General features: G+C 46.4%; 1 protein-coding gene across 3 annotated transcripts in view; it reads left to right on the plus strand.

The window, feature by feature from the left end:
- The window catches only part of abr (ABR activator of RhoGEF and GTPase), a 103,384-nt gene that overhangs the window by 66,902 nt on the left and 12,759 nt on the right, over positions 1 to 23,723 (plus strand). For all 3 annotated transcript variants that reach the window (XM_079283409.1, XM_079283406.1, XM_079283407.1), the window contains 3 exons: positions 238 to 312; positions 5,607 to 5,704; positions 5,789 to 5,920. In XM_079283409.1, the coding sequence (XP_079139535.1) occupies positions 238 to 312; positions 5,607 to 5,704; positions 5,789 to 5,920 (305 nt within the window). The remainder of the gene's footprint in view (positions 1 to 237; positions 313 to 5,606; positions 5,705 to 5,788; positions 5,921 to 23,723) is intronic.

The raw sequence follows: 23,723 nt of genomic DNA on the forward strand, positions 1-23,723 counted from the left end.
CAGAAATAAAGGGGGAATGTTACACTGTCATGGCAACAGAGGATGATACAGGACAGCATCTGTTTCCTAACTGAACAGTATTTCTATGGTGGATGAGACTGTGATTGAAGTGATAGAGTCGTGGTCAGGGGGAAATTGCCCTTTTGTACACAAACTCTGATTCTGAATGACTTTATAGATGCAGCGTGTCGCCACATTGACACGAGGATCTCACTGCTCCGTGTGCTTGTTTTCCAGATGAGGAGACTCCTGGCCTGTACGGCTTTCTGCATGTGATCGTCCACTCCGCCGAAGGATTCAAGGAGTCAGCCAGTAAGTCGGCCAGAAACGGCATTTTTCCTTTTCTTTCTGCTTTCTTTTTTTTCACCACGCTCGTGCAGACACTCGCACATCGCTGCTGTGCACATACGCGCCTGCCAGCGAAACTTATGACCCGGTCCGTCATCGCAGTCTGCACATGCAGTTTCTGCCGAGACCGGCCAGATGGATGGATGGATGGATGGATGGATGGATGGATGGATGGATGGAGTATCGGAGCATAGATGATAGGAGAGGGAGAGAAAGAGAGAGACTCAGAGGAGAAGTGAGGGCCACAGTGGAATTCCTGCGGTTGTTTTCATCTCGGCAGACATCATAAAAACACTCGAGGCACATGAAAAGGAAGAGAGAGATTACATTGAAACTGAACTGCTGGCAAAAATAATGTCCGTTTGTCTCTGATATCGCATAACTCACACACAAGTGCTCCTTTGTCTAACTGTGTGTGTGTGTGCGTGTGCGTGTGTGTTTTATCAGCCGAGTGTGATGTTGGCAGGACCATGCAGACGTGTCAGTAGGGGACAGCTGCTGCTGCTGTACTTTTTATGCCCCATTGCGCCGGTTCAAATATCAAATATCTGGAAAAGAGACAGAGATGAAGAAATGTGATTTCCTCTGTTGCCATGACAGCCTTTGGAATATGAAAGCTAGCCTGCTAGAATTTCCCGGGTAATGGATTGGAAAGCCTTCTCCTGTGAAAGCCCGTTTGATCCTCTGAAGCTGAGGGGGTTTAAAATGAAGAGAGTGCGTTTGTGTGTACGTGGAAGTCTGGTCGCTCCACCGATACAGTTTGATGTCAGCGTGTCCAGTGAGGCGTATAGAGGCAGGGTGGGGCATTAAAGGTAGAGGGGGGTAGGTGATGTGTCGCTGTTGCCACTGATGATGGGGGGGGGTATATGCAGGGTTTACCCATGTTAAGATCCTGGGATCGCTCACACCACCCGCTTGTGCCAGGCGACAAAAACAAACGAACCCTCCACTTCAATCCATCCAGCGAAAGGGTCGATTGATCTGCCGATGACATGAGGGAGGCAGTGACACAGCATGGACGTCCCACAGTATTTAATGACATTATAATCCGACAGGTAAAAGAGCATCAGTGTAATTATTACGTGCAGTTTAAGCTTCAGAATCAACTGCACTAATCCGTCGAGAGGAAAGGAGACAATATTAGTGAGTCTAGTCACACTCTCCGTAATGAATTGTAATTTATGCTTCAGTTCAGTTTACACAAAACACCGTTCTTCTATTCAGCTGTGCTCGAAACGTTGCTCTGCAAGAGAGTCGCATGCCGCTGCACCCACAGTGCACCTGTGTTTTTAGGTTAGGAATTTGCTGTGTGGGTGCTTAAGTGTTTGTGTATTGGTGGGAGTGTACTGGCTGCAGCCACGATGCTGAAACAAGCAAGTTTACCCCGATCACCGCCACAGCTGTTCATCGGCAGTTAAGCATTTAATGCAAAGTGTAAAGAGTTTATTGACCCAATTATCATGCAATTAATACATTTTATGAATACAAACTTTTTTACTTTTACCCACTTACTGCATTTTAATTGTTCTGATAAATTACTCATTTGTCTTGTATTGCTTAATTAGTCACGTCAGCATTGCGTCATCTGTTTTGAGATAGTGATGAATTCTTTTAAGGTTGGTTCACTTATAAAGATCACGCACCATATTCTGACAAATGTCTCGTCCTCGGTGTCCTAAAAACATTTCTCCTTGAGAAGCCTGACTTCTGATTGCATTGACTGTCACAGTTATGAGACAGTTGTGTCAGCAGCGCGTTGGTTTTACACCTTTCACAGGCAGAATGATGTTGGTAATATTTTTTAAATATCCCCGTAGAGTCCTGCTTATGAAACCCGTCAAGCGCTGGCATACATTTTCTCATATACAGATGTTTTAAAAACAACTGTCCTCACAGAGCTGATGGGAGCCATTGTCCTCAAAATGGAGAGTGCTGCCTTCGTAATCGCCTCCATTCCCACAAATTACTAAATGACACCGTCTCCTCCAGATGTAGCGTAATAATGGGATCAAATGTGCCTTTTAATGTAGGTCTTGTGCGGCCACGCTGTTGTGTAATTCAGCCTTCTGTGTGTGTGTGTGTGTGTGTGTGTGTGTGTGTGTGTGTGTGTGTGTGTGTGTGTGTGTGTGTGTGTGTGTGTGTGTGTGTGTGTGTGTGTGTGTGTGTGTGTGTGTGTGTGTGTGTGTGTGTGTGTGTGTGTGTGTGTAATGTGGTTTCAGTTGTACTGCTGAAGTCTCCTTCCTTGTCTCTGTTTAACGTTTCTCATTGTGTTGATCTGCCCTGCAAGCCATTCTGGACAAGAACTTTGAGGGGATTTGCTGCTCTTTTGCGTGTGTGTGTGTGCGCGTGTGTGTGTGTGTGCGCGCTTTCTGTTGATGCATTTGGTGGTTATTATCATATCAGAATTGAAATGTGCAATGAATTGAAAAAGCGGTCAGTCAGTGGTTGAGATTGTGTAATCATGGACAATAGCCTCATTTTGTTCCTGTTTTGATTGAAAAATCACAAAGGCATGTACCAGAATATCTTATCAGAGCTGTGTTATTAATGTCACAACGACCCCCCCCCCCCCCCCCACCACCACCAGTGGGAAAGGGCTTGAAATTCAGCCCAGGGCAAAGTAGTCAAACTGGGTCACAGAAGGAAGGAGCTGGGAGTCGAGTATCTCCCAGAAACTCTGTTGTAGAATAAAAAAATAAAAAACCACAACAGTGGAAAAGAAGTTGACTTTGTTCTTGATTTATTTTTAAAGGTTGCGCGAGTGTCAACAAGTGACATCCATATTCCTCCACATGTATTCAGGAGCTGCTGGAACCCGTGCTACATACGAGCAGTGTGCACAGATTCCAAATTGACATGCAACAAACCTAGAAAAATCACGAAGGCATTTGAAGCGATCGCAGCTCCAGTACTCTGCAGATAGTTTCTTGAGCTTCTCCAACAGCCCCCGAAGAGATTTAAACGTGATTCATATTTCATATTTTCTGCGTGCGATCAAATCCAGCCCGTTGATTGTTTGCCACGCTGTTATTAGTTTTTCTCCTTCTGGATTCTATGAAAAACAATTAGATTATTCCTCTCTCCTCCTCATTTCGTTCTCCTGAAGCCCCCGGAGCAGAGCACACAGCTGCTCTGCTGTCTGGGACTTGTAGCTGTGGAGACACTGATGAGTTTAACTGATTATCACTTGTCTCCTGATTCTGTGAACCTGCATTCTGACCCGGCATTCAACACCGCCCCGGGCAAAGATTAGCCTCCTGTATAAAAACACACCCGCACCACAAGGGCTGCAGTTAATTTGAGATGGAAGAGGATGGTATTCATTAACCCCTGCATTTGGAGGTCAGAGACCCCACGCTGACCACACACACACACACACACACACACACACACACACACACACACACACACACACACACACACACACACACACACTCTGAGCCTGGTGGTGACCTGCCAGGAAAAAAAAAAAAAAAACCTCTGCAGTTCCAGGCCTTTTTTGAGTCCGTGCTACTTCTCGTGGCCCTCCTGGATCCGCTGCGAGGACACAGAAATGCTCTCCCTGGCCTTGTTTGAATTTTATGTCCAGGCCACATAAACCCGTTTCAGATGGAGAGGAAATCTACTTCCAGAGAAAAGTAGGATATGAATACACTCTCCTCTTCTCTGCAGGCTCGATGAAGGATCACATCAGTGCCTCAAAGAAATGCCCTCGAGACAACCAACAGCTGTTTTTGCGGTCATAAAAAAAAAAGGCCAAACTGAGTTGCGTCTGTGTGCTTCGGTGTAGTTTTGATCGGCGGAAGCGTCCGACAACTGCTTCATTTTCATAAATATACCCCAGATGGGTCGCACTGAATTCCTCTCCGCCGAACTTCCCTCATACCACCGGCGCTAATCTCTTCCTCATTGGGAGAAATGATGCCAGAGCCTTTCAGGATGCTGAGACAACAAACAGAGGAGGAATGAAACCAGATGGGATTCCTTCTCTCTGTATCGTCCTGTTAGTGATGGTTCTATACAGCTCACCCAGACGGTGTGCTTGGTATCGCTCCATAATGTTAACCAAAGCACAGGTCAGGCTGTTGTTTAAGATGCTGCAGTGTAAACATGTCCTCCGTCAGTGTTTTATATGTATATGAGATTCAACCAGTGAAAGGTCGAGCAGGGCATCCATCCATCCATCATGCTGTCAGACGGGGGCCAACCCGAGGGACCGGGTCGTACTAGTGACACTTAACAGACAGCCGGCAGCGAGGTCTGCAGGAACCGCTACAGCAGCATTTAAAGAAGCACATTAACAGACTTAATTGCTCCGTGTAAGAATTGAGCACGAGCCGATCCCGGGGGGGGGGGGGATGGGGTAGGCTGCAGTATGAGGATGTAGCGGAAGAGTGTGTACACGGGCAGGAGATTGATGTCCGTCAACATATCGATGATTTAAAGGGCTTTTTCTCTCTGGTGGAGCGTAACCTTTTCAATGCACATTCATTCATCTGATACCAGAATTAGATACTCAACTACTTTCATGGTGAGAACCTTCTTGGCAAGTTTTGCTTGAGCACATTTCTACTTGTGGATGACACTTTTGAAAGAGGAATTGCATCTTGTTTGTGGTTATATTTTTGCCTGAGATGATTCTGACTGCTGCAGTCTTCTGACGCTGATCCGTATGCTACAAAGTGATGCCTTTAGCGCTGCAAATGTCAATGCTGCTTTTGGCAGCAGCTGAAGGTCTTTGATTCGATGGGATGTGCCGTTCTGTAGATGGTGGATTTATAAGATGGATGAGTGTCGAGCTGAAACGGAAGAACCAATTAGTTTGAAAAGTAATCGATTAAGACCTCACCGTGGTCTCTGGAAGCTATTTTAGGGGTATTTGCTGACATTTTTGTTGAACAAACAATGGATTACTTAATCGAGAAACTAATTGGTTGACGATACGATATCTTTATCTGTTGCACAATATTAATACATGGCTTAAGTGTCGAGAAACTAATTAACAGTGACGTCATTGCCCATTAAGTCTGTTTTAATGGCTGTAATAACTCTTGAATAGCAGCATTTCTACTGCCAGATGATGACAATGGGATTAACAGACTGACTCCACAGCGTTACACTGCATCTGTTTCCGAGACACAGATATCACGATGTCTCATAAAAGTACAGCCGTGTCATATCGCAGTGACATAGAAACAGTCCAGAAATGGTCATCCAGTGTTTTTCAGTGTCATTGATGGGTCTGTGTTCCCTCCTAGATCTCTACTGCACCCTGGAAGTGGACTCGTATGGGTACTTTGTCAGCAAGGCCAAGACCCGTGTCTTCAGAGACACCACAGAGCCACATTGGAACGAAGTCAGTCACCCTCCTTTTACCAGAGCATCGCCGCAGATTTTTTGTTGCAAATATGTTATTCTCCTTTTCTGTGTGGTTGAACAGGAGTTTGAGATCGAGCTGGAGGGCTCCCAGTACCTGCGGATCCTTTGCTACGAGAACTGTTACGACAAGAGCATGCTCAACAAGGACGACAACGAGATCGTGGACAAGATCATGGGCAAAGGACAAGTCCAGGTAAGAGGCCGTCACAGAAACCACCAACAGGCAAAGAGAGACGTCCATGTCCTCCTGGGGGACGTTTCCCAGCATGTGACTCATTGTAATTTGCCGTCTAGCCTTGACGCACACTGGAGCGCTTTTGTCTTGGTGGCCTCTAATGACGCTGGTTGGCTTATTAGTCTGAACGCTAGTTTATATAAGGGGGGTTTCCCCCGTCTTGTAGTGAGAAACGTTGCTGTAAAAAATCTCCCTCGGTCTTGTTAAGTGGATCCTGCCTACACAGTGGAATCTGTGGTTTCTCTGGAGTAAGGCAAAGCGCTGCTCTCTCCACTCATGCGGCGTTGTTTTAAGTTTTGCAGAAGCAGAGGAGTCACGTTTCCATTTTTCCAGAACTTGTTTGGAAAAGAAAAGTTTGGTCAAGTGAAGCTTGATTCCTGTCGTTTCCCCCCCGCGGTTCAGTTCCAATTGCTGCCACTGAAGTTTTCCTCCTCTGCAATCGGCAGAATCGTGAGTTCAGGTCAGCTGTGAGGGGTCTCAGTCGCTCTCATCGTCGCTTAGTGGCCTCGTGTTTTTGCTCAAGTGGTGCCGGTGCCAGAGGTGAGCTTGAAGCAGGTTATTTCTGAACCCTCCAAACTTGACAGAAGTTATAAATCTGCTCAAACTTTAAGATTTGTTTGTTGCTGCACGTAGAATAACATTTGTAGTCGCAGGTAAAAGCAGCATCAGTGACAGGTTGCACCGGGAATACAAATCTCCTGTCAAACACAGAGGGGGAAGCGGGGCAGCCATGAATCATTCACGATCGCGTTGCATTTTAAAGCAAAGAACGCGACTCCGAAAATATCTTATAAATCGTATGATCTTTGGTGGGTTTGTTGTTTCTCCTCAGACTTATGAGGGAGTTAAAAAAAAAACAGCCACGGCATATTTGTTGTAGCTGTTTCCTGTTTGGCACCACCACTTCTCATGCTTTTCTCATTCAGTCGGATGATTTGTGTTGTCTTTGATTTTCCTCTGAAGAGCAAATGTGCGCCGCACAAGCAAACCCACATGCTTCTGAACGTGGCATTGGATTTATTCTTTTTATGAACTTGGATATTACTAGAATAATGAATAGAGTGAACTACTGTATGGAGATGATGTGTGTCTATGAATGGCTACCAGTCAACCTTTGCTGAGTGGAGTGTGGTTAAAAAAAGACAGTGAAACCGGGCCTTGCCTGTGTGATTGGGTTAATTGGGTCAGGAGTTGACTAAACTGACCTATGACAGGATTAAAAAAGTAATTGTGCACATGCATGTATGTGTGCACATTTTTTTCTTTGCCTGTGTGGAAAGTAATTGGCAGAAAAAGGACTTCATCACTATGAAATGTTGAGTTAGTTTGCTCTGTTTTTAAACAGGTTGTGCCTCAAATCTTTTAAGTGGAATCATACGGAATCACTAATATACTATTTGATTCCCTTTCCTCTGTTAAAGTGGTCCATCCCATCTCTCCATATAAGGTACAGCAGTTCATCAGTGGTTCAGCGGTGTATCTTATATGACAGTAAAAGTCACCCTTCCTGGTACGACTGCCAGTCAGAGAGACAAACGCTGCTGCTGCTGCTGCTGCTGCTGCTGCTGCTGCTGCTGCTGCTGCTGCTGCTGCTGCTGCTGCTGCTGCTGCTGGGAACATCCACTTCCAGCCAACAACAGCCAAAGAACACAAATAAATACACCACATGTCCTCTGGCTCGCTGTGTGGAGGGGAAAATAGAGATGGGGGATAGAAATAGAGAGAGAGAGAGAGAGAATGGCATGTTCTATCCCAGAGTCTGAGAGGGTGGGAATGTTGTGTGAGTGTGCACTATAGTGGGGTTGTGTACTGTAGAGAAAGAAGTGGACGTGTTTATAGATGAACTGTCTCCACTGATTGTATCAGCTGTGTGAAGGTGCAACAATTAGCATTAACTGTTTTGATAGTCAAATAACATACCGGTCATCATTTTTTGGTTGCAGTCTTAGTCTTGTGCCGTGTGGTTACGGCAGCCAGGGAACCGAAGTGTTGTACAGAGGGCCATCGGTCTGCTCCACAGGCCAGAGCGCACACCCAGAGAGACTCTCACTTGGACCCGAGCTGTTTGCTTTCCTGGTGCAGCCGAGTTTAGAAGGAGCCTTCAGTGTTTTGCTTTCCTCTCTGGAGACCCTCTGATTTATTTAACAAGCTTGTGGAATACTGACGGACCGTGAATACTGACAGACCGTAAAAGGGCATATTGGGCTGGAAGTTTCATTTCTTTTCTTTTTTCTGCTGCTGTTACTCCACTTTGATAGTTTGTGACTCTGTCATCAGAGGATGTTATGTTTCGGGCCAGAGGTTTCATTTCGATAGCGACAATTAGACCTGTCAAATTTTTTGATCCTGTGTTTTCTGTTCAGGAGTGAGCACACACACACACACACACACACACACACACACACACACACACACACACACACACACACACACACAACAGCGAAGAGGAAGCCGTGTTATCATGTTAGCTAGATTGAGTTGCTTGTCCGCATGGGGGGGGGGAAAACACCATTTATTTCCAGCCCTTCACCCCCCAGCTGATAACCTCTGACCTCCAAAGCCACGTTGCTAATCCTCCATTCAATGGCAACAACGCCGGGTTTTCTCTGCCCCTGTGTCTCAAACTGACAACACAAATGGATTCTGGAATATCTCCGAGCAGGCTGTTTGCCAAATTGATTAGTATCAGCTCCCAGAAGTGGCCAGTTTAAGAGAAGCGCTGCCTCCGGTGTGTTATTTCTTCGGCGTGTTGCCACTGATGTCTTTTGCTCTGGTAGCCGTTGACTGTCCTCTGGCTAAACCAACTTTTTTGTGGGCGAACAGTGTGACTTCAGTTACAATCGGAGACTTTGATTACATTATTTCTAATTTCATTGCCAGCGTGAGGCTCCATAAACCTCTTGCTGCCGGGGTTTTCTTCAGTCTATCTTTAAAGGAACACAAAAGTGATCTGGCTTGAACTGGTTTACGGGTGGAAAGTGCAGACGACCTCCAAGTCTGCCTCGTGCGCCGCTTCTCCCGAGTGACCCTCGTGTCTCGGCTGTAGTTTGCGATACTCGTCTTCAGAGTACCAGTTATGTAACTGTTTAGGTTAACCGCCCCAGTGCTTTGTGCGGCAGGAACGCGTCGTGTCACCCAGCGGCAGCCATCCTTTCATCTGGTAATCTGGCCCTCGTGCGGCCCCGTCCCACAATCCCCTGGGTTTACCTCTTTAGGCTTTTATCACTTGTCTTATCAGGGCATGAGAGTGTTGTCTTTCATGTTTTTAGAGTTTTCTTCAGTTTCAAAGCGGTCCAGTGATAGGGGTCTGAACATGCATGGGTGCACTGCAAACGGGACTTGCTAATAGCTAACACAGCACACTTTTGATGGTGCCAATTTGCCACAGGCGCGCAGCTCACGTTGGCGCTCGCAGCGAACAAACTGACTCCATAGCAACACGACACTTCCTATTTACGTCCCCCACAAGCTCCCAAACTCAGCGCATGATTATCCACCAAATCAAAGTAAGATTCAAAAGATAACTGTTGGGGCTGTTGGTGGAGCGCATCACTTAAGACATCAGGGCCAACACGACATGGTGCTGAGCTGAAGGTCCTCCTCACAGCGTACCTCACACTGTGTGTCTACAGAGGAACGGCACGTTCTCCGCAGAGTCCCGTCCTTCACGCTGCTCGTTGCTGCGGCAGCATCCGATGATCCTATTATTCCTCGTGAGCCATGTAACATCTCCAGTGATGTCCCCAGCAAAGGGACTCCACCTCTTGACCCCCCCCCCCCTCTCCTTCCCCTTCTCCTCCCATCACTCGTGCACCCTCCTCTGTGCGAGGCTGGGGTTTGTTTTTATTTTATTTTATGCCGGTGAGCGCATGTCAACCCCTCCCTCCATCCATCGCAGCACTGTTACAAGGCCTTGGTATGCAGTAACCGGATAGTTTTGTACGACTTTCCGGAGATAATGCGAGCCAGAGAAGTTGGGCAGAAGGGAAAGGTGGCGATTCGTTGTTCCCGGCAGCTCTTAGCTCCCTCACCGAAGCTCGAGGAGCTGGACAGGGGGTGCACGCATAAGCCGGGAGTTACTGTAAAAGTACGGGTGCAGAGGGGTTGTAAAGTTTGAGGGCGAGCCTCGAGCTGCACTCTCACTCCCACTTAAGAGTCGGAGCGCTTTCCTCCACTACGAGGCATTAGATGCAAAGTTTGACATTTACATGCTACGTGACGGGTTTGTCGGTGAACGCGGCGTTGTTCGGGCTAATAGCAGGCCGGCCATCGAGAGAATTAGCGGTGAAGCTTGTGGACCAGTGGCACTCAGCCAGTGCAGAAAGTACCGGCCTCAAACTCTGATCTAATCTCTCAGCACTCGGTCAAACATCATGCCAACATCAGGCTGCCATGAGGATGGAATAAAGCCTGGTGGGTGCGTTCAGTAATCTGTATAAGTCAGCTAAATAAAACTATAGCAGTGCAGCACAGAATTTCCACTTAATGGGTACAACATTTATATTTTCTTTCTTCTGCTTTTCATGGAAACTTCCCAGGACTTCTCTCTGAATGATTTATTTTTCTGTTGTTCTTTGTATTCTGTTGAAAATGTCTTGCCTCTGGGGCATGCAGGATGGTAGTATTTCATGTGGTATTTGTTTTGAACATGGAGCTCTCTGAGTGTGTGTGTGTGTGTGTGTGTGTGTGTGTGTGTGTGTGTGTGTGTGTGTGTGTGTGTGTGTGTGTGTGTGTGTGTGTGTGTGTGTGTGTGTGTGTGTGTGTGTGTGTGTGTGTGTTCATGCTTCAGTGTGCAGGTATTAATATAAATGATGTCTAATAGATGGTGTCATTTATTTTGTTTTTGCGCCCCTCCCCTGTCATTTAGGGCTGTGATCTGTCATGTTTCCATCCTACCACCACCCCCTGCGGCCACACACACACACATACACACACACATAAAACCACATAGCTGTCAACAACATTAACAGATGGGGCTCTGCTGTGTGTGTTCAGTTCCCCCTGGGGACAAACCAGACACGCATACACACACACACAAATGGGTGATGGGCTAATACATTTTAAATTATATCAATAAATTCAGTCTGCTGTGTTACCTGGTGTTTCTTAGCTTGTGCCTCCTTTGTCTGGCTAGGTGTGTGTGTGTGTGTGTGTGTTGATGTGGGGGTTGTCGTGGATGCGGTGTGTATATTTGTTCTTGCTTTTCCTCATAAACTCACTTATTTCATGCTTTGCGTTCCCGATCGTTTTTTTTTCACTGTATTTATTTTTTATTTTTTAATGAGGCTCATCCCCCATACTCTGTGTTTGAGCATATGGTGCTTTTTTATTGATGAGTCCCAATTAAGCCGACTTCCTCATCAGACGATCCATGATCAGTGGAGCTGATAGCAGTGTTTTGATGGATTTTTAGTCTTTTCCCTGTCATCTTCCCACAAAGCAGCTCCTCCGTCACAACCCTCACTTAGACGCCCTTTGTTCCCACTTGAAACATCCACTCTCCGCCGCTTGGGATGTGCATGCCCTAAATAACTACACGCACAGCTGAAAGCATTCTTAGATCGTGCAAACACGCAGGTACCCACTGTTTCTCTCTTTGTGGTGGAATAGGAAAAGCCCCTGACCTGCCGAGTCTAGTTGATGTGCGAGCGCGTAGACAAAACAGACATATTTGTTCAACATTTGTCATCCAGCTCGATGCTTTTGTCGGGTTTTTCTTGTCGGTCAGATCTTCCCGGCTGGTAGGAAAAGGCAAGAATGAGGAATGTATTGTTATGATGCCATCTTCTTCTAGAAGATACCGTAAGGAGGACAGCGGCAAAACCAAATGTTGGACTGTTGGACTGCCCTGGCCTTACAGTCTGATGAAGGCCGACATGTGCTTGAACATCAGAGGAATGATGGTAATCATGTAGAGCAAGTAGGTTAAATGCATTTGCATTGTGAGCAAGAGTTGGCTGCACTTTGACCCGCAGTTCTTCTTTCGCTCCGTGTGGTCATCTCCCTCATCACTGAAATCCCTGAGTGAGATCCATTCCAGTTCAATCCAGTCAAAACAAGGGTTGTACCGTATGTTGTTGATATCTACCTGAATCAAATGGCTTTGACCAATACATACATCACATACTGTACGTCAATCATACAGCACGCATTTTACACAAAGAGCAGATGAGGCGGATGGGAATCCATTTGGCAAATAGTAAGTCCCAAACCAAAGTGTTGGACAACAAAGTCATTAAACTGAATCTTGAGGGAGTCACGAATGGCTGAACCAAATTTCATGACAATTCACCCAATAGTTGTTGAGACATTCATGGAAAGCCAAACTAACACAAGTGGTGAAGTCAGGGTGTCACCAAAGTCCTTCATCCACAGGAAACCATGACTGTGCAAGATTTCACGGCAACCCCATCCATTGTTGAGATATTTCAGTCTGTGGAGGACCGACCGACTGACCCACATTGCCATCCATCGAGCCACACTGCTAACATGGCTCCATAAAACATTCTAGCTTTGACAGTGAGATTCTGATTCTGAATGTAACCAGTTATGAGGAAAAGGATGCCAGGAGTGGTTTGAATCTCTGCCGCTGCATCAGACAGACTTTTGATTCAGCAGAGTATGAAGAGTGAACTGTGAACCGCGTAGGAAGCGCAAAGCAAGGGGAAATTTAAAGGCTGAAGGATCTCTGTTAGACCTCCTTAGCATCTCTCCGTCTCCTTTTCCCTCGATACACCACCTATCCCTCCACGTCTCAAGCAGAAAATACAAACCTCGGAGATGTCGAAGGCAAGCGGCTTTGTAATCGGTCCTCATTATAACATTACATAACAAAGAAGTGTAAAAGATTGACAACAGATGTAGGATTTCCGACCACGAACATCCACCGATGCGCACGTTGAGAGCTGAGCGCTTAGCGAGGCACAGAAGAGGAAGAGGTGGAGAATAGCAACGAGAGCCCCAGATGGTGGCCAATTATGTGATGCTGAGAGTTAAGGGGAGAACAAAGGAGCTCATCACAGCCCGAGAAATGAAATGCTCTCCAGAGAGACTCCGCGGATCTCTCCACGCATTCACTCCCGCCCTTTTGTCTCGTGGAGGAGTCGGGGGTTCAGAAATAATTGGAAACAGTCTAAAAGATGGGGGAGGGTCAGATAATACAAAGAGTTGACACATTTGAACACCAGGGTCGTCAACGTCCACGCTCAGATAAAAACAAAACCCGTGAGAGGTGATGAGAGCCTCTCGTTCCAGCCGTAAGAGCTTGAGTTTTCCTTTTTCACCGATCAGGATCAGTTAACCCGGCTGTTACTAACAGCGTCTCTCTCTTTTTGTTTCAGCTGCTCAGTAGCTTTGAAAGCTTGAGGAGAATAATGCAGAGGCTCTGCAGCTTGAGACAGGAGCACGTCTGTTAATAATGACGAGTAGGCCTCTCGTTAACCTCTCGCTGTCTCTGTGAGCCTGCTGTGTTCAAAACAATCCGCTGTCCTCCAGTTTACACAGCCGGGGATTGCTGCTAGCAGACCAACAAGTGGTGACAGAATATATTCTTTTTCATTTGATTAAACCCTGTGCTCTCTCTCTCTCTCTCGCTCTCTCTCTCGCTCGCTCTCGTTTTCCCCCCTCAGTGCACTGCGGTCATCTTTTCTTCTAATTCACATATGAACGTCACATTCACACGTTCCCCTGGCTGCTCTCAAGCTGTGGATTTCTAGACAGCAGATGTCATTGGGGGGAAAGAGATTCACCTCGTGCCTCTCTTCACGGTCCCAGTCGGACTCTCTGAGGGGCAAAGCTCATTTCATGCTCGGCTCTGCCTGCCAGCACACTGACAGGCTCGACTCATGGATTGACTCGGGTCTGTGAAATCCCTGGGTGGTCAATGGACGGGTGTCCTGTGTGTGGAGGTCTTCCTCCAGATGCGTTCCTTTGTTTCTGCTCTGTCCTCTTCGGTCTATTACCAGGGTTTATGTATTGTTTTAGGCTGTTTTTTTAAATCTTTATGGTATGAAATTCATGGAACACATCATATAAAGTAGTATCGGAACATGTAAATTGAAAGTATAATTTATAACTTGGCCTCCCAACAAAAATAGACGGCGTCAGTCATGTCACCGCAATCCCCAAACTGACATGTGCTTATGTTTAAGTCCTCAAACCCTCCGGTGGCCGTAGTCATAGTGACTCTTGTCCGTCAGGAGCAAAGGAGGAAGTCGGGTGAAGCTACGACGTCTTGGTGGACGGTTGGGCTAAAACAACGTCTGACTTTTAACACGGGAAGCGGACGTTAGTTTCCAATTGATGGTCAACGTGAGTTTCTTTAAACCACGGTTCTCTAACTGTAACCAAGTGGTTATTACTATAACAATGACAACAAAGGTCCACTAACCTTAACAAAGCAGTTTAATTTGCACCCAAACCCCAATGTCCCCTATCTTTCCCTAACCATGTCGTCTTTTGTGCCTAAACCAAACCTCAACCACAACAGGCTCAGACCTGATCCCCGGCTCAGGGGTTGGAAAACAGACAAGCAGTAGTAGTTTGACCTTCTTCTTGTTCGCTTTATTTCCAAGACTCAGATGAGAAGACCAATACCACTCTGTATTAAATGTGAAGCTCTAGCCAACAAGCGGTTAGCTTAGCTTAGCATAAAGCCTGGAAACGGGGGGGAAACGGCTAGCCTGGCTCTGTCCAAAGGTAACTACTCTGCCTACCAGCAACTCTAAAGCTCGTTCATTTACACATTATATCTTGTTTGTTTAATTCGCACAAGAATGTACGTGTGTGTCTTATAGCAATGTGACTACTGTGAGAGTGGAATCGATTTTCTCATCTCAGTGTCTGCAGGAAAGCGAACACACTGTCATCCTCTGTCCTTGGTTGACTGGCTGCACAGCTCTGCAGCCGACGTTAGCTCCGGGCTGCTTCTCTTTTTGAGCCTTGGGAAGCTGGTGATCGGGTTTCGACGGTTACGAAGCTGTAGCGTTTACTCGAATGCCACTTAAAATGCTGTCCTCGGCGGGTTTTGTTTAGACATGATGATTGTGCAGGAACGTTGATGCTTTCCACATGGCCTCAGCTGGGGTCTGAGATTGAGCAAGTATTTGCCCAGCGTGGTCCTGCACCTCATTATGCAGGATGGTGGGTCTGCTGTGGGGCCAGTTTGAGGTTTGACTTCTTCTAGGAATTGGAGGGATGGATGGAAGTACAATTATTTGCTGAATAGTGGCTTCAATCCAGAGTGCGTAAACACAACTGTAGCATAAAGCATGATCATGGTCAGCAAAAATATCTACTCACTATTATTTTTGACTGATATTGACTGATAATTTTTACATCATTACAAAACGTATTGAAATCATTACGGTGTGATTTTTGCTGGAGTGAAGACAGCACAGAAGACGAATGAAGACGAATGAAGACGCGTGACGACGCGGCCCAACGATGTTACATTTTAAATTACATTTAGACACGTTTCGATTTGAAAATGAATTTCAATTAATCGTCAAGTAATGTCTGTAAAGCTCCGTATTTAACACTTGATCTCCCTGTTCACCACACTTCCCCACTGCTGTGTCGCGTTTCACCGTAAACGTTTTCCCCAGAAGCGTCTCGCAGGATTCAGCAGTATAGTGTGTCAGAGGGATTACTGACATCCTGCTTTGTCCCGTTCTTTGCGGGAACGACATTTTGTATCAGCAGAATGTGGTGAGAAAAACCACGATTGGTTTGACCATCATGGTCGCGAGAGCTTTTGATTCACGTTTCCATTTGATTTGCTCGTTGAGATCCCTGTTGGAAAATTCCAATAATTTTTGAAAGCTGAGCTTCTCTCCTGCTGTCTGCCGAGAGCTCCGAGTGGGCATGTGCGTCCGCGCGCTCATTCCTCGTGTGCTCCTTGTCCTCGAGCCCCTCAGTCTTTGTAGAAGTACCTATATATCTGTGTGTGTGTGTGTGTGTGTGTGTGTGTGTGTGTGTGTGTGTGTGTGTCTCTCTCAGTAAGCTGTCAGCTCTGTTTCCACGCACCGCCTGGCCCCCAAATCCCCAGTAACTCTCCCACTCGTGAAGGACGGTGCTCCTGCTTGTTGCAAATATCATTTCTTTGATGCAGATGAGTTTATTAGGCGGTTTGGTTTCGTGTTTAGCTTGTGTTTGCTCCACACCATATGCAGATGAAACAGCAGCTGACTCTTAATCAGTAGCTTGAGGTACTGCAGCTGTTATTCTCGGGTTTCTAGGTTCAGCCTTTGCATGTCGGAGTGTTGCAGAGGCATCTGCTCGGCTCCTGTAGAGATCTAACCGTGTTCACTGGTGAGTCAAGAGAGAAAGCCCCCAGCCACTAACACACACCATGAATCTGCCCGTTAGACAGAGGGGGGGGGGGGACATGAAAACAGTGTTCTTCCCAGCCCTGTAGGAAGATTTAAAAGGAATGCAAGGTCCTTGAAACAGTGCTGTTCCCCTGTTTTAGCCTTATTGAGACTGTGGCCTTTAACCCTAATGTAAGCATGAGCTCAGTTTAGTGGCTGAGATTTGAGGTCCAGATTGTCTGAACATAACGGTACAGTGGACAGATGCAAATAAAGAGCAACATCCAGTAAGTGCACGACAGCTGAGAGGTGAGATCTAAAGGGTGTTGGCTCAATGGTTTTTCATGCTAAAATGATGACTGGTTGTATATTCCTCTTAACTGGTTAAAAATAACTTTACATATAAATACTATATGAATTGTTGGCTGTTTATCTTTTCTCATGAGGTGTTTGGCTCACTAGTTTCAGGTCAGTGCTCAAACCTGCGTGCTTTCCGGTTCGTTTTACCTCTCTTCACATTCTCTTTCCATATTCCGTCCACTCCACTTCTCAGAGTGGATCCTGCTTGATCCCGCTTTATGACTTCCTGTCCCAGGGCGAGGGAGGGAGGCTGCCCATTTCCTGTCCGGACTGTGCAGCCCGCGTGAACTCTGGGCCGGCGTACTAATCGCACAGGCCCTCGTCTAATTTGTTTTTATTTTTATCAGCAAGTATCGGAAACCCCTCCCGCTCTCCAAGGTCCAAAACCGAGGATTTATTAGGTTTCGTGGTATTACTGTTTTTTACAGTCTGCAATCGTCGCTGATGATGCAGCTTTTCTAGCTCTGATAATGTGCAGCCGACAGCCGGCCACCCTGACAGGTGTTTAACCTTCACTAATGTAACTAAACATCCCTCGCTTGGCAGATATACACACGCTGTAATGAGTTAATCTGATGTAAACATACAGCGGTAATGGTTACAAGGTGGATTCTTCGTTATTGTTGAACCCTTTCGCTGCCTGCGATAACAAAGCTCTTTTTACCGGCTTTTTGAATTCTGACCTGGGACCTTACTGGCCCCCACAAACGATCCTAATGATGATGTAATTGTTTTCATGTGGAGGGACCGTTTCTGACGTCCCCCCCCCCCCCAGACTCCGTGCAAGGATGTTTTGAAGTTGTCAGCTGTGTAGAAGATGAGGTCACCAGTGCGGTTAGGTCGTCGTGTTTACGGCTTCGCCAAATCCAGCTGTTCTGCCTCAGAGCAGACCGACGCCTCGGGGATCAAAGCACTGCGACTCTATCTTCTGCTTTGTTCACACATTAAAGACATGTTGAAGCTCTACGGAGAGGAACGGGGATGAAATGCAGATCCACTCAAATGTACCAGTTTAAGTAACCTTGTGGGAAAACACAGTCCTCTCAGATGACGAGTGCTCTCTGTGCATTGCTTTGCTTCAAGCGGCATGTTGCGTAACCAGCTTGTCGTGCAGAAATCATCTGAGCAATGTTTTGTTTTTTTGTTTTCTTTCCCCTCTGAAACGTCCTTGGCAGAATCATAGAATGCGTCGACCCGGCGGGGGTGTTGTACCTGTTCCCTGTGCTGGTGCTGCTTTCAAAGAGCTGAGTGGGTGTTGACGAGGGAGGGCACCTCAGAAGAGTCTGTTTCACAGAGTCACAAACTGTATGAGTTATGTAATGCGTATTGTATAATAGCCGGGAGAACGATGTGTACTGTAAGCGTGTGTGTTGCGGGAGCTGCGGAGGAGTTGTTTGGGTTGACTGCATCTCCCTGCTTGTATCTTCTCCTCTCCCTCCAGTACAACCTGTCTGCGTGAGGGAGGGCAGGTCAGCTCTGGTCAGACACAAGTCACTGACACTGGCTGCTCGGCATCGCCCGTTAGTGGAAAAACACTCTTGTTTGGTCCGTAAGTCGTCTTCTTTATCTGTGAGTTGGAGGCAGAAAGATGGAGGATTAAAGTAGAAGAAAGAAGTGACTGAGAGTAGTGAGATACATCCGAGAGAAAGTGTTTAACCACAGCCTCCTCCTGAACCCTGAGGTCGCCCCGCTAACTCTGTTAGCACAGAGACGGGTCACCATAACAACCCAATCATCAGGAGCTGAGGCAGGTAGAGTCTCTGATTGATTAACTCATTGATTTTCCTCTCAAGTTGATGGCTTCTTCACCTGGATTTTGTGGGGGTTATGTGCTGCACTGTTTGAAAGAAAAAATGTCAACATCATGAACACTCTTCCAAAAACTGGAAAGAATTTATTTGGTTTTAACTCAGAAGTCTGTGGCAGTTTAAATTGGGTTCACTTGTGTGAAACACTGCCTTCCCTTAACATTTAGACAGTTCTACTCAAAATCGTTTTTACCTCGGGGATTTTTACCGTAACCCCCAGTTGCGTAACACTTTCCCATCTCACCTCACGTCATCGGAGATCATCCCATCGCCTCATCCTTCTCCCTGCTCGTGTACTCGTCAAGGTGACTGCGTCCAGTCAGCCGTGGGTTTACACTTTTAAGAGTGAATAATTCAAGCAGGTCGTCTCTTCATCACTGGAACTGGGTCACGCTGTTTGGATGTAACACGGCCCAGTCAAGCAGAGGGCACAACACGGTCACCACCGCTACAGCATAATGGGATCACATCCACAATGTGCTCAAAGGGCTCGGTGGTTGGAGGAGGAAGTCCCACTTGACTCCAGTCGGCATCACAAAATGTTGCTGAGACAGAGAAGAACGGGTCACCCTAAGACTTATGTCTGACCTTTAACCTGTTTATGCAGATAAATAGTCCGTGCAGACGAATTAACTAACGCAAAGCAAAATACAACACAGCAGTGATGGCTAAACCAGCTGTGGAACAGACGCTCTCATTTCTGGATGTTATGGTAACTTTAGAAGAAGAAAGAAATCCCAAAAGTTATTTCTCACCACCGCTTCGGGGTTTTAAAAAAAATGCAAATTTGCCTCGTGCAGCTTTATTGTGAGCCATGGGTGTTTATTTAAAGCAAACTCAAGCTTCAGATTGGATCAGTTTTAATTAAAGAAAGAGTACTGTGTTGTTTAGCTGTAATAACCTCCACTAAGGAGGATCCGGTGAACAAATACACTTTGAGCCGAGGAGCGACGCATTTTAATCTTGTTGGCACGCGTGCAGATCATCAGCTGCGTTGATCCTCGCTGTGGCGTCACAGCCGAGCAAATGATAATTACATGGTAATGAGGAATTATGACGATGGAAGTAAGAATAAATCAATATTGGGCCGATCAACGTGGCGTTTAACAATTACAACCAATTAGGAGGAAGAAGAAGGAGGAAGTGAAAATGTGAAGAGCAGCATGTATGCGGAGTGTGACCTCATTGTTTGAACGGAGGTTTGTCGTGCAGATCCTGCAGCGTTGCTGCTTCAACGTTTGCTCTTGCATCACTCTGCTCCTCCGCCTCTTTTTCTGCTTTTGTCTCCTCTCGCTCACTTTCTCTCTCTGTCCTCACCTGTGTCCAAATGTGCTGATCAAAGCCCGAAATATTCATTTTCTTTCTACTCTTTTCATACCCTGAATGCTTTGTTCTTCCACCCACTCGTCTTCTCATCACAACCACACACCCAACAACACGCAACTGACTGCAGCTTCATGCAAATGGCCGCTTCCCTTTTCCTTCCTCATCCTCGCTCTCCATCACCACTTTTGTTCCAAAGTGCTTAATAAGTGATGGAGTGGTTAATCTGAGGGTGCCCCCCCCCCCAAACAGCTCAGATGAAAGGGAAGCAGGAATGATCTGCAGAGCACCCTAAGGCTGTCATTTCCCACCCTGCCAAACCGCCTCCTCACTCCCGTTTTAGCACACCCACTGTACCCTGAAGGACCCTCCCTCCAAAGCCCCCCTCACACACACACACACACACACACACACACACACACACACACACACACACACACACACACACACACACACCTCCTTTTCCCCTATTTTCTGATGGCAGCCGGACAGATCAAAGAGGTGTTGAGGGTAATCCAGTAAACTTACTTATATGGACCGGTCGATTCGAATCAGATTGAATTATCTGCTCGCAACACAGCTTGTGGCTGTCAGCGTCAGTTAAATAAACCTGAAGCCACCTTCCCCTTTGATTTCATCTTCTTCTTTTTTTGAGACGGTAATAACGTTGCAATATGAATGTGCACACACACTTTGTAGCAACAGGAGTTGGGGCTGCAGTTCAAAGCCCACATGAACAGAAGGTTACTGTTGTATTCGTGCATGTGAAATAACAAACCCTCGTATGTTCACCATGATGGTAAAAATACAGATGAGCCATTAACAGTACCTGTATGTTCGTGGCGATCATAGTAGCCCTGATTAAAATGCTCAGTGTGCCTCCTTAAATGCAGAAATGAAATGGCAATAGATTACGGTTAGAGCCTGAAGCTTCCTAAACTTTCTAAACTCCTAAACTTGTAAACTTTTTCAAATTTACACTGATGCACTCTGAAATGCTCTGTGGAGTTTGAAGCAATTTCCGCCAGCTCTGTATCAAAGGAATAGTTAGACATTTTAAGAAATACGCTAATTCAGAGCTGGATGAGATCTTTTCCACTCATGTCAACCATGAGTCGATTAGCTTAGCTTAGCATAAAGACTAGAGGAGGGGGAAACAGCTAGCTTCCAAAGCTCCTTTAAAACGCATCAATTAACACGTTTAATCCGTCCACAAAATGTAAATATCAAAATGGCACGTTGCACTTTTTTACGAAAAACTGTTTTTTACTGGGTGCAGTGGCTTCCTGGAGTTAGTTAACGATTTTTGAGCTTTTCCATAATAAGCAAAATTCCAAAAATGTCAAACATTCCTTTGCACAATCTTGTACGAGCCATCCATCCATACACTACAGGTCAGTCAGAGAGAACATGAGAACACAGAAAGACCCCTGCTGGGAGCTGGACCAGAGCCCGGGACCCTCTTGCTGTGAAGAGAGCCACTGCACAGCTTCCTATTGGAACATCTGGAGTTGCAGTTCACAAGATCTTGTTGATGTCAAATATGAACTCTTAAATTTCTTAAAGTTACTTAACATTTTTTTCGACTGCTTAGCGTCACTCACAAGCTTCACCTCACACAAAAGAGAAAGAACAATGGAGGTCAACTACAAAACATTTACAGGCAGATGTTTTCAGCAGCTGTGCAATGTTCCCAGGATGTCCACCGTACAGTCGCTGGAGCTCGTCACGTGAACGCCAGACTGACTGCAGTGTCGGGACCATCCCATGTACATTAGCCAGGCACAGGTTCAGAGCTGCTCCGTATTCATGCCGGAGCCGTCAGACCGAGCATTAATTCATCCCCGGCTCTCGGAGGTCTCTGTGATTGGCGGGGCAGCGGCGAAGCCTGCAGGAGTTTGGAGGCCGGAGAATCGCAGAATCAACATAATCGCGATGCCGTGTCAGGGAGTGGAAACCAGGACCTGGTTCAACACTCCCTTCCCCCCTCTTGCCTGGTGCCACACAGCACATCTATAATTAAGAGCCGGGACTGGTCCTGATGTCAGAGCGCAGGCACTCAGGGCTCAACCATCTGCTATCTCACCTTTTTAATATAGGTTGTTGTCGAATCAACCACATTTTTATAAAAGTCTTCTATTCTGACCAACAGCGCAGCAGTGATTCAATCCCTCGAAACACCTCACAATCGTCCTTTAAGAGACGAGACGTGGTTGTCCTCGGGGGACAGATTTCCAGCAGAAAAACTGTGTAGTTGATGTCAAAGAGCATAAAAGAGAGAGTATCACACGGAGCAAATCAAACATCAGACAAGCTAACGGCCACTGTGTCATGTGATCTCTGAAGCTCCACTAACACCACCAACATCTCAAGGACTCTTTTTTCCACCTTTTCTTTCATGTAGTCTCCAATTCCCTCAAGAACTCTTAATCTCATCTCCCTGTTGGACTCCTCCTCCTCCTCGCCTACTTGCATCTTTCCTTTCCTTCATTTTGTTGTTGTCATTCTCACGTCTCCCGAGCTCAAGGCCCCGCACAGTTCACCCTCTCATACGGTGAATTTATCGCTACAGTACTTTTTTTATCTACGCGAGAGCCTTTTAGGAAAATAAGGCCGCTTTGTGCCTCTCTCTCCTTACGCACAGCAAAACAAATCCAACCAACTAAACCAGAGCGTTCGCCTCCAACGACATACAGACAAATATTATCTAGGCACATCGCTGTCCGGTTATTATTTTTGCAGTCAGTTTTGGGATTTGGGGAACTGTGCAGAACTGCTGGGTCTGTGTTTAATGTGTGAGCCCACAGTGTTCTGGGTTAACACGGCTGCGTGTAGAGTATGTGTGCATGTTTTTCATGCCGTAAATAGTGCATGAGCCAACACCAGACGAGAGTGGAGTACGGGACGTGTGAATGTACAGTTCTTCCGGCTGGGGGGGGGGGGGGTCCGTGTGCGTTCACCCTGTGGTTTTTCCTGATGCGATGGACTCCGTGTGACCCGGTGGTACAGACGCCGCTGCCACTAAAGAGAGTCTGTGCTCGCTGTGTGTCTGTAAATCGAACAACGTTCAACGGGAAGAAAGATGCGACTTGTTGCTTGATGTGAAATGAAGCACTCGTACTAGGAGGTAAAGGCCTCTGCTGTATGTTCAGTACTACATTGCTGGAGTTCCCCTTCAAAGCAGTGAAGCTTCTACATCTCTCAACTCTGGAGCTCCCAATGTTAGACACCTGATAATTATGATTTTTATTTTTTATTCTCTTTGGTGCATGCTGTGGTCGCAGAACTCCCTTTGCAACAAAACGTCTTAAACGCTTTACATATACAGTTAAAATACACCCCATCTATTTCTGTTCCCTTTCTCTCTCATCTTACCCAAAAATATCTCCGTCTCCCCGTGTTTGTTTTTTCTCTTCTTTTCCCTCCCATTTCCAAAACATGGCTTTCCCAGACATTCTTTCCAAGTTGTGACGCATGGAGAGCGTACGTCTTGTAGTTCCTAACACTGGGAGCTTAAAATACTTTGTGGCGAGGGTTGGCTGAGGTCTCTGACCCTCCTCCTCCTCCTCCTCCTCCTCAGACATATAGGCCGTCCTGCTCACCTAGAGCCCACATACAAGTCACCGCTGAATACATTCACTTTGTTCTGCTGGTACCTGCTGTTTTAGGGGGGAATATAGAACAGACGAATCGTTAAATGTTCATCTCGATCATCAATGACCAAGAACATGTCATGTTAGTATTGGAGAAAGATTTCCTCGGTCATTGATTAAATCCATTGACAGTTAGCCCGAGAAGGGCATGTTGCAGAATATCAGTTTGGCACACCTTTCTTTTCATCTCGCTTGGCGTCCTCGTAAACACAGCTGTGTGCCGCCAGTTCAGCAGATTAAGGAAATAGTAAAACGTGCTCCTCGCTTCTTCTCTGCATCCCGTCATGAGTCACCGTACGGTCGGCGT

This window comes from Melanostigma gelatinosum (genome assembly GCF_949748355.1).
Source record: "Melanostigma gelatinosum genome assembly, chromosome: 14".
Lineage (NCBI taxonomy): Eukaryota > Metazoa > Chordata > Actinopteri > Perciformes > Zoarcidae > Melanostigma > Melanostigma gelatinosum.